Below are 16548 nucleotides of genomic sequence, written 5' to 3'. Positions count from 1 at the left end.
ATTTTTATCATTTTAATCATTTACATTACTTTTAATGGTTTTTCGATGTTTCTGAACATAAGAGATAGTTAAGGAGTACAGAAAGCCTTACAGAGCACCGGCAAAGCTTTGTCCTCAGTTTTACTTCCCTTAAGGGCTGTCGGGTGTTCCTGAGTTGGGGCCTCTGGACTATACTGCTTGGGGCCTATTCATCACTGAGGCCTTCCTGCCTGAGTCCTGAATGTGGAGGGTCAGCACAATGGGTTCTTGCCAGATATCCCAGGCAGGATCCATATGCAATGAGTATGGGGAGCATATCAGATCTAGAATGATTCAGCCCAATAATGTTGTTGAAAATTGATGACAGACTGCCTTTTTTACTTTAGAACATAGAACAGTACAGCACAGGAACAAGCCCTTCCGTCCACAATGCCTGCGCTGAACATTATGCTAAATTCAACCAATTCTCTTCTGACTGTTCATGATCCATATCCCTCCATTCCACTGCATATTCATGTATTGGTATTGGTTTATTATTGTCACTTGTACTGAGGTACAGTGAAAAGCTTGTCTTACAAACCGACCGTACAGGTCAATTCATTACACAGTGCAGTTACATTGAGTCAGTAGAGAGTGCATTGATGTGGTGCAGGTAAAAACAATAACAGTACAGAGTAAAGTGTCACAGCTATGGAGAAAGTGCAGTGCAATAAGGTGCGAGGTCACAACGAGGTAGATCATGAGGTCATAGTCCATCTCATTGTATAAGGGAACTGTTCAATAGTCTTATCACAATGGGGTAGAAGCTGTCCTTAAATCTGGTGGTACATGCCTTCAGGCTTCTATATCCTCTACTCAATGGAAGAGGAGAGAAGAGAGAATGTCCCGGGTGGGTGGGGTCTTTGATTATGCTGGCTGCTTCATGAAGGCAGCGAGAGGTAAAGACAGAGTCCAAGGAGGGGAGGCTGGTGTCCATGATGCGCTGGGCTGTGTCCACAACTCTCTGCAGTTTTTTGCGGTCCTGGGCAGAGCAGTTGCAGTACCAAGCCGTGATACATCCAGATAGGATGCTTTCTATGGTGCATCTGTAAAAGTTGGTGAGAGTCAAAGGGGACAAACCAAATTTCTTTAGCCTCCTGAGGAAGTGCCTATCTAACAGCCTCTTAAATGCCATTATTATATTGTGTTTTCCAACACTCTCCGTGGCAGGCTGTTCCAGGCAGCCCACCATTCTGTGTAAAAATAAAACTTGTCCTGCACATCTCCTTGGAACTTTCCCCTCTGACCTTAAATGGATGTTCTCTTGAACTTGACATTTCTACCCCGGGAAAATGATTCTGATTGTCTATCTATGCCTCTCGTAATCTTATAAATTTCTATTAGGTCTCTCCTCAGCCTCCGCTGCTCCAGAGAAACAACCTAAGTTTGTCCCTTCAGGTCATCCTTTCAGAACTTTCACTTTTATTCCAATACCCTTGACAATCAAAAAAGTGAATAAAAAGTTTGTAATAAGACTAGTGTTAACCTCATCCATGTGCCAATTTTGTCCATTTTTACATCGAGCATGGAGGACACCATGGGTTTGCATAAAGTGCCTAAGCATCAATAACTCATCACAACAGGAAGTTGATCAGAAAAGCTGTGATGAAAAAAATGGCTATCAAATAGGTGACTATTGAATGTGTTTCACAGCCTCCGAATATTCCACGAAATAGCTTTTGAATTAATGGTTGTGTAGAAGATGTTTTTAGAAGAGCATGAAAGCTGATTGAAGTTATGAATTTTGACACGGTTGAAACCAGTGCTGTGGAGCAGTGAGAAAGTCACTTTTGTCGGTAACAACAAATGAGGCAGACCAGCTGCCAGCAGTAGTTAAGACGAGCAAGTTGCATCTGACACTGTTTTGCAGAACCCATCCATTCAGTCTGCAAGGGTGACTCTGACCTTCCAGTTGCCTGCCACTATAATTCTCTATTCCACTCTCACTCTGATCTCTCTGTCTTTGGCCTCTTACCATTAGACTTCATTGAAACAGTGCAAGTCTGAGTAACAGCATCTCTTCATCCACCCAGGCATGTCCCAGCACTCCTGGGATTCAACAATTTATGATAACCAGTCATTCCAATTTGTGTTCAGTTGCTAATTCCAATTTTGATACAAGGTCATCAACTGTAACATTAACTCTTTTTCCTTCCATGTTTGCTGCTTAACCTTCTCAGTACTTATGGCCTACTCTATTATTTTAGATTTCCAGCAACCACTGTATTTTATTTTATCACAGTTATGGCAGTTTTTCTCTTATCTCTGCTGACATTTACCTCCCTATATTTGTATGTTTTCCAGGCAAATTAACTGCAATAAACCAGTACCTTCTCTCAACTAGACTATTTAGAGCATTTTCAGGTTTTATTTCAGATTTCCAGTATCTGCAGGGTTTCTTTGTTCACTTCTTATTCAATTAAATTGTATCTAATCCTCAGTTTCAAATGAAAATCCCCTGTGTATGAAAACTGTTTCTTTGGTTGCAAGCTGTAGTCCTGCATAATTTTGCATGCACAGAGGATATTTAATCCTTTGCAGGCCCTGAAGGTTTGCAGATTCAAAATATAAGTGAGGGAAGCAAACTTACAACAAGCTATGGCTGCTGGAGCCAAACCCATCCTCATTAGCTAAAGCCATAATAATTTATCAGTCAATCAGAATTGTTGCCAGAGCTTTGAAACCTGGATGCCTGTAGGTTTGTGTAAATTGAGTGTAGGTGCCAGAATTTGAAAAACAATCCCAGCTGATATGCATGGCAGGTTGCTAGATCTGGTGGTGGCAATTACCACATTAGAGATTTTATTAAGACCAGTCTAAAACATCTGTAATTCTAGGGGAAATGTTCGGAACACCTTTGGTGAAATTTGCATCACAGTGAATGAAGTGGTATCAATCACACATAGGAATGAACTTTCTTGGTTTGGCCCCTTGCTCATTGACTCCAGATTAAGCAATTTAAAAGTTCTTACCCATGTTCTCAATTTTTTTTTATGACCTTGCCTCTCCTCCATACTCTCTGCAATCTCCTCCACCCTACAACCCTCAAGTATATCTAATAACCTACTACTGCCTTCTTGATCAACCTCACCATTATGGGGTTATCAGTGGTGGTGTGGTTAGAATATTCTAAGCACACCACCACTGATAACAGTGCCTTCAGTTACTAAGACTTTAAGTTCTGAAATATCCTCCCTTACATGCAATGCCTCTATCTTTTCTTCCCTCCAAATGACTCCTCAAAACCTGCCTTTCTAATCAAGTATTTACTCACCTGCCGTGCTTTTTTTTGTAGCTTGAAGACTTTTTTGAGTAATGCCCTATGAATTTAAACAGAGGTACATAAATACATCATGTTATTGTCATAGGCTTTAGTCAATCTTGGCTCTGTATGAAAGAAAGATTCATATCTCTGAATCTAAAGATTGTAATCTGTGTCATCATGGAATCTTGAGCACATATTCTAGGTTGGCACTTCAATACAGAACTGAGGGAACGCTGGACTATTAAAGGCACTGTTCTTTGTATGAAGCACTAAACTAAGGAGAAACACCTTCAATTTAGGAGGTGGAGAAAGTGACAAAAAGAGACGTGTGAGATGATACATTGGGGAGGTGCAAAAAGGCAAGAGAATGTACCACAAATGGAAGGATATTCAGAAGTGTGGAGGGTAAAAGAGGCTTTGGAGTGCATGCCCCCATGGACAGCAGGGCAGGCAGTTGACAAGGCACGTGGGATACTTCACTTTATTAGCCAAGGGATATAATATAAGAGCAGAAAGGTTATGCCAGAATTGTATAGAATATTGATGAATGTGGTGTACAGTTCTGGTCCCAACATCACAGGGAAGGTGTGATTACACTGAAGAGGAAATTTATGAGAAGGTTGGCAGGTGTGGAAAATTTTAGCTTCACTGGATAGGCTGGGTTTGGTTTTCTCAGGACATAGGAGGCTGAAGGGAGATTTAATTGAGGTGTATAAAATTATGACACACCAACATAGGACCTTATTATATACTCCCTTAGCAGAGGGGTCAAAACTGGGAGAGCTTAGAATTTAAGCATTTTGCAGGAGAATTAGAGGGCAGATGAGGAACGATTTTTTCCACTCATTGGGTGATCGGGGCCTAATTCACTGCCTGAAAGTATTAGAGGCAGAAACCCTCATCAAATTTAAAAAGAGCTGGGATGTGTACCTGGAAGGTGTGATGAGGTGGGAAGTCCATTCACGATCCTAAACCTAAACTAGTCTATATTTGTCATTCTTACTGATTTCAATTTAATTATGCTTTACAGAGACTGAAATTTGCTGTTTCTTGTCTTTTAACCAAAGCTAATCAATTTTGTGGAATGTTAATTAAAAACAAAAATGCAATAAATAGTCAAAAATTAAAATCCTACCTACAATATACCAGTGACAAGAACTCAGAAGTATTTATATGTTGGTGAAGCAGTTGAGACAAGTTCAGGAAAGGTATTATATAAATGTATTTTTGTTGTTTAATCCAAGTCAGATGTCTTTCACTGCCACTGAATTATTTGTTTTTAGTTATTAATAAAACTGATCTCTATTTTCTGGTACTCTGGAAAGATGTGCACTGGTAATTGAAGCAATATACAGTGCTCCATAAATCTTCCATTCTCTACATGTGTGAAGTGATCTCTTTGGGCAAGTGAAAGCTATTACAAACATTACTACTCCTTTATTATTTATAGGGTTCTAGCAAACATAGTGAATGCCTTGATAACATCATAGTCATTGCAGCTTTTTGCTGGGAAGAAAGAAAAGACAAAGTGAATCTGATTTGATGGAACTGGGACAGGCTTTTATGCATACAGTAAAATGGATCATCATTGTATGATTACACTTGATGGGAATGCACAGAATTGTGGTCTTGCATTAGAACCCTGCTAAGTGCTTGACTGAGATATCAATGTGTTTAGGAAAATATTTGCTCAGAGGCTTTGCTACTATATTCAGTGCAACCTTCTGGGATCTATGTAATAGTACTTCATTGCAGGAATATTAACTCTTGTAGCCTTGGGGGTAAACATTCAGCTTTGACTTGAGAGCTTTCAAAAGAACTATCAATCTGGCACCTTTCATTGGTGTCTTATCAAACTGAAGCTGATGTTAAGCCACATATGACATATTCAAAAATTTGGTGAAAGAGATCACTGTTGAGGACTTTTTTAATGAAGAAAAGAGAAACAGGGATGTTTAGAGAGGGAATTCAGGGCCTTGGAACTGAAGGCACTGGTGCTAATGGTAAAGTGATCAAAGGGCCAAAATTAGAGGAATGCAAAAAATCTCAGAAATGCAGGGCTGGGGGATAATGCAGTGATAAAAGCAAGCAAAATCATAGAGAGATATGAAAAGAATGGAAGAATTACTGCTGAAGAATGGATTAGTGCTGCTTAACCAAGCGTCAGTGTCTGTCAGTAAACACAAGGGTGATAGGCTGGAGGAAGTAGTGCAAGTTAGAATGCTGGCTGCAAAATTTGGATGACCTCAAGTTTCCAGAGAGTAGATCAAGGGTGGCCAGCAGTATTGTATTTGAATGGCCAAGTTAGATGTATGGTGTTCTGGTCATGGTGTGACAGAGGATTGAAATTAAGCCATATTTCCAGTTGTAGTATTCAGTTGTCTAACTCAGTTCACATCAGTAGCAAATGAAATTTACCTATGCCATAAGTTCAATGATGTGAACAGCTTTGGTGAATTTGGCCTTATGCCCTTTGGTTTTAGTGCACATTGTGAAAACAGATTTTAGGTGTATCCTGACTTACAGCAACTCATGATAGTGCTGCTTCTGATAAAGTGCACACTAGTCATGTTTCCTTCACTAATGGAGAAATCAAATAATTTTCTCCTATCTAGCTTTTTGTATGTCACCCAAGGACACCTCTATATAATTAAATTTCACTTTAATAAATCACAATTGCAGTGTTCTGGTAGTTGGAGGGTATTCTCCACCTAAACACTGAAGTGAATTGATATAATTGAAATATCATCAACCACCACAGTTTAGCATAGATGAACATATGTATGGATTAATATTTCCAGAGTTTGGGTGAAGAATGTTACCCTGCTATAATTCCGTGATATGAACAGAACAAACAAATCAGTATGATCTTCCTGTTTTTGTTTTAATTTCTACAGTTCTTCCCAAAAATAAGTCTCAAAAAATTACAAACTTTGCTTTCTCCTTCTCCTTCCAATTTTTCCTCCTAATTCATCGCCTCGGTAATGGCTCATATTAGAATAAATTCATTTTTGAACAGTGGTTTGAGACAAACCCAAAAGATTTGGAGTATCTAATGCTGTTAGTCATTCTTGCTGTGAACTGTGAGTTTGCAATCATCCTCAATTAGCACGTTACTGACTAAACAACTCAAGCCCATTTCTGAATGAGTAGCTACTGTAAATAAGAGAAATGGCAAATAACAAAAGCTATAGGTTTCAAAGGAGTCAAGCATGCTGATGATTTTTATACTTCATTGTATTCATTATATTTTTCCTCTTCAAAGGCTTGTCAAGGATGCTGCATGGGATGAGGTTCCACTCGCTCACTCACTAGTGAGTTTTGCCACTGCTTATGACTTCCTGTACGACCATTTGAACAAAACTCAACAGGAGAGATATTTAGAAGTCATCAGTGATGCCTCTCAGTATATGTATGAAAAGTCTTACAGCCGTGGATGGGGATTTCAGTATCTACACAACCATCAACCTACCAATTGTGTGGCCTTGTTGACAGGAAGCCTGGTTCTCTTAAATCAAGGTACGTTGTGCTAGTGATTGGAATTGGAATTGGTTTATTGTTGTCACATGTACTGAGGTACAGTGAAAAACTTTGTTTTGCATGCCATCCATACAGATCATTTCATTACAGCGGTGCATTGAGGTAGTACAAGGGAAAACAATAATCCGATGCAGAATAAAGTGTTACAGTTACAGAGAAAGTGCAGTGCAGGCAGACAGTAAAGTGCAAGGCCATAACGAGGTAGATTGTGAGGTCAAGAGTCCATTTTATCATAGTAGGGGACAGTTACATAGTCTTATAACAGCAGGATAGAAGCTGTCCTTGAGACTGGTGGTACGTGCTTTCAGGCCTGATAGGAGGGGGGAGAAGAAAGAATGTCCAGGGTGGGTGGGGCTTTTATGTTGGCTGCTTTACCAAGGCAGCTAGAAGTGTAGACAGAGTCCATGGAGGGGAGGCTGGTTTCCATGATGTGCTGAGCTCTGTCCACAACTCTCTGCAGTTTCTTGTGGTCTCGGGCACGGCAATTGCCATACCAAGCCATGATGCATTCAAATAGGATGCTTTCTATGGTGCATTGATAAAAATTGGTGAGGGTCAAAGAGGAAATGCCAAATTTCCTTAGCCTCCTGAGGAAGCAGAGGCACTGATGCACTTTCTTGGCCGTGGTATCTACGTGGTTGGACCAGGACATGCTATTGATGTTCACTCCTAGGAACTTGAAGCTCTCAACCCTCTTGACCTCAGCACTGTTGATGTAAACAGGAGTGTATGCACCACCCCCGTCCCTGAAGTCAATGACCAGCTCTTTTGTTTTGCTGACATTGAGGGAAAGGTCGTTGTCATGACACCATGTCACTAGGCTCCCCTATCTCCTTCCTTTACTCCATGAAAGCATGAGATGTTTCCAGAAAAGTTTAATAAAAGAATTTATGAAGTTAATGGAAATAAAAATCAAGAGAGCTGTAAATTTCAAAATGTCAAAACCTACCATATAATTACCATACCTGGGTCCTTAAACAGTCCTCCAGTACCTCACATGTGGCTAAGGAAGTTAGAAATATCTGCCAGAGCCCCTTTAGTTCCTTCCCTTGCATCCAACAATGTCCTAGGATACACTTGGTCAGGCCCCATGGATTTATCCACCTTTATGCACCTCAACACCACCAGCACCTCCCCTTTCATACTGTCAATATGTTTCAAGACTTCACTGTTCTCTTTCCCGAATTCCCTAGCTTCCAAGACAACCACACTAATCCTTAAGGTAACCCTTTTGCTCTTAACATACATATAGAATCTCTTCAGATTCTCCTTTATTTTATCTGCCAAGGATATCTCATGACCCCTTTTTGCCTTCCTGATATCCTTCTTAAAGTGTACTCCTACATCCCTTCTACTCCTCAAGGACGATAGTGTTTTTGATGAAATAGCAAATGGGGTTGATGAAGGAAACCCATTTGACCCACATATGGACTCCCAAAAGGCATTTTATAAAATGCCACATAATAAGCAAGTAATCATGACTGAAGCCTTCTGAATAAAAGGAGATGTAGTGTCATAGGTAGAAAATTGATTAGGGAAACAGAGAAGATGTGAAAGGGTGTTTTTTGGACAGGACTTCAGAGTTTCTAAGATATTGAACTTCAAAGGGATCTGAATCATCTTGTACACAGGTCACTAAAAGCCAACATACATATGCAACAAACAAATAGAAAGCCTTTATTAGAAGAGTTGAATCTGGATATTAAGGGAGTCAAGGGATATGGAGCTGATGCAAGAAAATGGCACTGAGGTAGAAGATCAGCTACAATCTTATTGAACGGCAGAGCCATGAAGGGCCATACTATTTATTCTTGCTCCTGCTTCTTATGTTCTTATATTTCTCAGGGATTGGTGCTAGACTCTCTGCTGTTCATTGTATGTATTGATAACATGGTCTCAGATGTACAGGGCACAATTTCTAAATTTTCAGATGATATGATACTTGGAGGGATAGTGAAGTGTGAGGAGGATAAAAAAGATTTTATGAAGATGTAGGCATATAGGCAGGCTGGTGGAGGGATGGATATAAAACAGATGAAATATTATGCGGAATGTTGCATTTTGGTAGTAAGAATGATAAGAGGCAATATAATTTAGAGGGCACAAATCTAAAAAGGATATAGGAGCAGAGAGATTGTAGGAATATGTGCATAGTTAATTGAAAGTGGCAGGGCACTGAAACTGGTTAAAACAAGCATATGGGGTTCTTGAGCTTTATAACTAGAAGCATGGGGTTCAAGAGCATGGAAGTCATGATGGACTTAGGCCAAAGATGGAGAATTGTGTTCAGTTCTAGATGCCACACTTCAGTAATGGTGTGAAAGTTTTAGAGAGAGTACAGAAGATTACCAAAATGATGACAGGGATGCAAGACTTTAGTAATGTGGAGAGAATGGAGATGCTAGAGATTTGTTCTCCCTGGAACAGAGGAGGTTGCAAAATATCCAATAAAGATATTTACACAGAGAGTGGTGGTTGCGTGGAACGCACTGCCGACAGAGGTTGTGGGGCAGATACATTAGGGACATTTAAGATACTCTTAGACAGCCACACGAATGATAGAGAAATGAAGGGCTATGTGGGAGGGAAGGGTTAGATAGATATTAGAGCAGGATAAAATGTCGGCACAACATCATGGGCTGAAGGGCCTGTACTGTGCTGTAATGTTCCATGTTCTATGATATGTAAAATCATGGAGGGTATAGGCAAAATAGATAGAGATTAACTACTCGCATTGGCAGAAGGGTTAAGAGCCAGGGTACAAAACTACAGCTTATTGGTAAAAAGATTGTTTTCACATAGAGCCAGTAAGAATTCCACAGGCTGAACATTCTTCCTCCATTCTGTGATTCATTTTTGCTGAGGTAAATAAGGAATATTATATGCCAACTTGTGTTGCCGAGTATCAATTTAAAATTATCACTAAGTGAATGAAAAGAGATACTCTGTGCTGATCAATGAAAGAGCATTTAATGTTTGCCACAAAACCTTTGACTGTAAGATGGCTGTACGGTGGCAGACACCAATCACAAAACGCAGCACTGCTGCCATTTTTAAGACTGGGGGCTTATTGAATTCTGACCATCCAAATGTGTGTCCAAAGAAAGTTTGTTGGCACTGAGTTACAGGAACAACAGCCAGCTGGGGTGCCACTGGTAGCTGCAGGGAGTATTTGAGAAGAGGATAGTCAAAAGCAAGGGATTGAGGTATGAGCTCAAGGAACCACCCCTGGATCACAAGATCACAAGATCACAAGACAAGGGAGCAGAAGCAGGCCATTCGGCCCATCGAGTCTGCTCCAAGGAAAAGGGAAAAAGAAATGGGGTGGGAAAAAAAAACTATTCTAATCCCATTTTCCAGCCTTATCCCCATATCCCTTGATACCCTGACTATTTAGATATCTGTCTATCTCCTCCTTGAACACCCCCACTGATCTGGCCTCCACTGCTGTGCGTGGCAAGGAGTTCCACAATTTCACCACCCTCTGGGTAAAGAAATTTCTCCTCATCTCTATCTTGAAACTGTACCCTCTGATTCTAAGATTGTGCCCTCTGGTCCTGGACTCGCCCACCAAGGGAAACAGCCTAGCCACATCTACTCTATCCTTTCCTGTCAACATTTTAAATGTCGCTACGAGGTCCCCTCTCATCCTTCTGTACTCCAGCGAGTACAGTCCAAGAGCCGACAAACGCTCATCATACGTAAGCCCTTTCATTCCCGGAATCATTCTCGTAAATCTCCTCTGAACCCTCTCCAACGTCAGCACATCCTTCCTAAGATGTGGGGCCCAAAACTGCACACAGTATTCCAAATGAGGCCTCACTAGTGCCCCGTAGAGCCTCATCAACACTTCCTTACTTTTATACACTATACCTCTCGAGATGAATGCCAACATAGCATTCACTTTCTTAACCACCGATCCAACCTGGTGGTTAACTTTTAAGGTATCTTGTACAAGTACCCCCAAGTCCCTTTGTACTATCGTACTTTCAATCTTCTCTCCTTCTAGATAATAATCTACCTGCTTATTTCTGCTTCCAAAGTGTACAACTGCACATTTCTCAACATTGAATCTCATCTGCCATTTCCTTGCCCATTCTCCTAAACTGTCTAGGTCCCTCTGCATCCTTTCTATTTCCTCTATGCTCCCTACTCCTCCACTTATCTTGGTGTCATCTGCAAATTTAGCCACACAACCATTTATTCCATCATCCAAATTATTGATGTACAAGTTAAAAAGGAGCGGCCCCAACACTGACCCCTGCGGCACACCACTAGCAACCGGTAACCAACCAGAACGAGATCCTTTTATTTCCACCCTTTGCTTCCTGCCAACCAGCCACTGCTCCACCCATTCTGCTATCCTACCCATAATTCCATGACCTCTCATCTTATTAATCAGTCTCTTGTGAGGCACCTTATCGAAGGCCTTTTGAAAGTCTAAATACACAACGTCTACCGCCTCTCCCTTATCCACCCTACCTGTGATTTCTTCAAAAAACTCCAATAGGTTGGTCAGACAGGACCTCCCCTTCACAAAACCATGTTGACTAGGTCCAATCTTGCCTTGCGCCTCTAGGTATTCGGTAACCTCCTCCTTGAGGATAGATTCCAATAATTTTCCCACCACTGACGTCAGACTAATAGGTCTGTAATTTCCTTTGTGCTGCCTCCCACTTTTCTTATACGACGGAACTACATTCGCTACCCTCCAGTCCTCCGGAACCATGCCAGAATCTATCGATTCCTGGAAAATAATCGCCAATGCCTCCGCTATCTCTACAGCCACCTCCTTCAGAACCCGGGGATGCACCTCATCCGGTCCGGGAGACTTATCAGTCTTAAGCCCCTTTAGTTTTCCTAGCACCTTCTCCCTAGTAATCTCAACTGAACTCAGTTCCAATTCGTGAGACTCCTGACTAACCGGCACATTGCTTATGTCCTCCACGGTGAAGACCAATGCAAAATATTCATTCAATTCCCTTGCCATCTCACTATCATCCATTATAATACCTCCTGCACCGTTATCAATTGGTCCTATGTCAACCCGTGTCTCTCTTTTATTCCTTATGTATTTAAAAAAGCTCTTAGAATCCTTCCGAATGTTGTCTGCCAGCTTCCTTTCATAACTCATCTTTGCTTTCCTAATGACCTTCTTAGTTTCTCTCTGCAGATTTTTAAAAACTTTCCAATCTTCTGTTTTCCCACTAATTTTTGCTACTTTGTACGCCGCCCCTTTTGCTTTTATTTTATCCTTCACCTCCCTCGTTATCCACATCTGTGCCTTTTTTCCATTCAAAACCTTCTTTTTTCTTGGAATATATCTATCCTGCATTTTCCTTATTTCCTGTAGAAATTTCTTCCATTTCTCCTCCGCCGTCCCGCCAGCTAACTTACTCCTCCAATCAATTTGGGCCAACTCTTCTCTCATACCTTTGTAATTTCCCTTATTCCACTGAAATATCGATACACCAGTTATCAGCTTCTCCTTCTCAAACTTGAAACTAAACTCAATCATATTGTGATCACTTGTTCCCAGTGGTTCCTTTACCTTTAGTTCCCTAATCACCTCGGGTTCACTACACAGCACCCAATCCAAAACAGCCGAGCCCCTGGTGGGCTTCTCAATAAGTTGCTCCAGAAAAACATCCCTTAGACATTCCACAAACTCACTCTCCTGAGTTCTACCGCCTTGCTGGATTTCCCAGTCCACCTTCATGTTAAAATCTCCCATAATTATCTTCACATTGTCACTCTGGCACGCTTTTTCTATCTCAATCTGCAACTTATGGTCCACTTCCTGACTGCTGTTAGGGGGCCTATATATGACTGCTACTATTGTCCTTTTACCCTTGCTATTTCTTAGCTCCACCCATAAGGATTCCACTTCCTCTGACCCAATGTCCTTCCTTTCTATTGATTTTATATCACTACTAACCATCATGGCCACACCTCCCCCTCTGCCTACCCGCCTGTCCTTCCTATACACTGTGTACCCCTTGACATTCAGTTCCCAATCACATCCATCATGAAGCCACGACTCAGTGATTGCTACGATATCATATTTATTGACCTGTAGTTGTGCCACTAGGTCATCTACTTTATTTCTGATGCTACGTGCATTTAAATATAGTATGTTTAGACTGGTATCTGCTATTGATTTTATTGTACTTCTATTGTTCATCAGATTATCCTGACTTTCTACCTGTCCATCCTTCTTACTATCTTCGCTACCTACTATCTTAGACATGTTCCTGTAGACCTCATCCCCTATCCTAACATTCGGTATCCTAACATCCTCATCCCCGATCCTAACATTCTGTATCCTAACATCCTGATTTGTTGTACTTCTATTATTCAGTAAATTATCCTGACTTATCACCTGCCTGTCCTTCTTGCCATCCTCAATGGATTCGTTTCTATACACTTCCTCCCTCACCTTAGCATCTTGTAACCTAGCATCCTGGTTACCATCCCCCTGCCAGATCAGTTTAAACCCTCCCCTACAACTAAATTAAACATTCCCGCCAGGATATTGGACCCTTTGGAGTTTAGGTGCAACCCATCCTTAGCAAATAGGTCTTGCCTCCCCCAAAAAAGGTCCTAGGTATCCAAGAATCTGAAGCCCTGCCCCTTGCACCAGTCACTCAGCCACGCATTTAACTGCCAGAGCTTTCTATTCTTCCTGTCATTGACACATGGCATGGGTAGTAGTCCTGAGATTACTACCCTTGAGGTCCTACTTCTCAACCTTCTCCCTAATGCCTTGTATTCCTCCTTCAGGACCTCTTCTCTTTTTCTACCTACATCATTGGTACCTACATGTACCAAGACTTCTGGCTGCTCACCCTCCCCTCTCAGAATATTCTCGACACGGTCCGTGATATCCCGTACCCTGGCACCAGGGAGGCAACACACCATCCGAGACTCATTGTCGGTATCGCAGAATCTGCTATCCGTACCCCTTACTATCGAATCCCCAATAACCACTGCATTTCGCTTCCTCTGCTGGACCACAGTACCAGACACGGTGCCAAGGTCCTGGCTGCTGAGGTCTTCCTCTATGAAGTCATCCTCTCCAACCGAATCTAAAATGAGATATCGGTTTTTGAGGGGGACCGCCACTGAGGTGCTGTCTACATATTCTTTATAACTCCTGTCTATCTCCTGCTCGCTCTCCCTAACCAACCGAAGGTCATCCAGCTGCTGCTCCAGACTCTCAGAAATCCAACCTGCTGAATGTACTTCCATCCAATACTCTTCTAAATTATGCAGTATACAACTGCCAAAGCCTTAGCAAAAAGGAAAATGAAGTAGTTAGTCGTACATGTGATCTTTAGGGGTTTTTTTGTCAGGTGTGGTGTCACAAATTCAGGCCATTGACTCAAAACCATTGCATTTTTTGAAGGGAATGTTATGTAAATGTTTTAAGCAAAGTAAATTACAAAGCCTTAGAGGAAGAGATACATATATGATCGGCCAAATGGCCTCTATGTCTTGAAATCATCTGTTCTTCCCTGATTAAATGTGAATTAGCTTTTAGAACTCATAGTATAGCTTAGGTTTAAGTACAAGGCCCAGTCACCCATTTTCATTTGCCTTGCTAGGCATTAAATTTATGCATTTAGTCTTTGTTGAATCAAGAGTAGACATCATTCTTCACCATATTACCTCAAACAACTACAAACTTCTCAAATAAAATAACATTTTGTTGAATAAGACGTCAGTAAACCTTTTGGTTCCGTTAATAGCAATAAAGCAAGTGTAACAAAAACATAAGATTTAGAAGCAGAGTTCTTGATCTGGCCCTTCAAACCCACTCATGTCTTATCTTCAACCTCAGTACCGTTTTCAATGCTATCCTCATATCCCTTGGTTTCTTTATTATCCAGAAATCTATCGCTCTTTTGAATGAACTCAGGGACAGCCCCTCCACTGTTCTCCAGGGTAGAGAATTCTAAAGGTTCATCACCTTCACTATGAAGGAATTTTTCCTCAGCTCAGTCCTAAAATTCCTTATTCTCAAACTGTGACCTCTGATCTTAGAAACCTCGATCAGGGGACACATCCTTCCTGCATCTAATCTGGCATGCCCATTAAGAATTTTGTGAGTTTTGGGAGATCTCCGCTCACTTTTCTAAAACACAATCCCAGTCGATTTAACCTTTCTTCAGATGCAACCAGTCCATTGCACTTCCTCCATGTCAAGTATATCCTCTATTAAGTAAGCAGATCAAAATTGTATACAATACTCCAGATGCAGTCTATTCAAGGCCCCATAGAATTGCAATAAGACTTCTGTACTCCTGCAGTTAAAGCCTTTTGTTATAAAGGATAACAGATCATTTGGCTTCCTACTTGCCTGCTGCACCTCCATGTGGGCCTTAAGTGACTTGTGTACAAGTACATCCAGGTCATTTTGAACATCAAGACCACCCAATGTCTCACTATTTGACAAATACTCCACTTTTCTGTTATGTGCACCAAAGGGGATGATCTCAGATTACTTCACAATCCACTTGACATGTTCCCACCCACTCAACCTATCCATATTCCCTTGAAGCTTCTTTACTTCCTCCTCCACACTCACAATCCTGCCTAGTTTAATATCAATCCATGTCAAGTAATTGATTGGAAATTCCAGTGATCGTTGTTTACTTTCTGATTTAACTTTTTACTCATTTTTTCAAAGTCAGTTCCAATGTTTAAATAAGATCCAAATGATATCAGTTCGATGTCTACACAAGTTCCTAGCATTTGAGCTAAGTCATAAACCTGTCACAATAGATTAATTATCTCATGCAGCAAGGCAGTACTTTGATTGCATTTAAAGATGCCTAAAAAAATCTTTAAACTATTTTCTGTTTTATTTTCCCCTTTTCTCTGTTTATGTAATCATTTTGGAGATATGACTAGAAGGGATTTCCTCCAGTTCTGCAGCAATAGGTGACAACTGTGTGCTGGAAACTCAGGCCTGAAAATGAATTAAGATGCACTGAAAGATCATTATGTGGTGTACCAAAATTCACTTTGTTTTGTGCCTAGCAGCAACTGAGTAGCATCTAATCTGCAAAATACTGGGTACTGCTAAATATATCTTTCAAACTTTCCTCTGACCATTGTGCCATTGCAAAAAGTAAGTTGGAACTGGTCATCAGTCAGGAGGTCAGAGCTCAGATCAAGGAACTGGGGTCAAAGTTGGGAGGTAACCAAGGGGTTTTTTGTATTCAAATTTTCTTTTTTTTAAATTATGCTGTATCGTCATTAAATAGTATTTTCTTTTTAGATATCTATTTCCAGTGTACCTGAAGCTCTTTGAAAGGATTATTTAACAAATCTGTACAATGTACGGCAGGGACTCACGTATGAAGATCACAGGAGCCCACTGAATTTCCAGTCTGTAAAAAGCCATTGCCCTCTTTGACTAAATTCCTGACGTGCTCTTTGGATTAATTTGTCATGTGTCACAAAAATTTTTTCATTCTTTCAGTCCCATGCTAGCCACAAACACATTTTGCTTGCATCATGAATGTGGAGTAATAAATTAAGCCGTAGAGTTTCTAGAATCTTCTTAAACAGATTTCATTGGTGTCAGCTACCCTACTTGAAAATAATACTATTTTATCAGCACTATTTCCTATTATCTACAACAGTGTAAGAAATCATATGTATAAAGCCTTTTTCTGGGGAAGATGTCAGTAAGTGTCCTTTATCTGTATGTTGTC

The 16548-nt window shown here is 40.8% G+C and overlaps 1 protein-coding gene across 2 annotated transcripts in view; it reads left to right on the top strand.

Annotated features, from left to right (window-relative positions):
* The window catches only part of dse (dermatan sulfate epimerase), a 92848-nt gene that overhangs the window by 50005 nt on the left and 26295 nt on the right, over nt 1-16548 (top strand). For both annotated transcript variants that reach the window (XM_052025141.1, XM_052025142.1), the window contains one exon: nt 6549-6802. In XM_052025141.1, coding sequence (XP_051881101.1) covers nt 6549-6802 — 254 coding nt within the window. The remainder of the gene's footprint in view (nt 1-6548; nt 6803-16548) is intronic.

This window comes from Pristis pectinata, chromosome 10 (assembly GCF_009764475.1).
Source record: "Pristis pectinata isolate sPriPec2 chromosome 10, sPriPec2.1.pri, whole genome shotgun sequence".
In the NCBI taxonomy this organism is placed as follows: domain Eukaryota; kingdom Metazoa; phylum Chordata; class Chondrichthyes; order Rhinopristiformes; family Pristidae; genus Pristis; species Pristis pectinata.
Note: the sequence above shows the minus strand (reverse complement) of the source record. Positions and strands in the feature narration are given on the sequence as shown.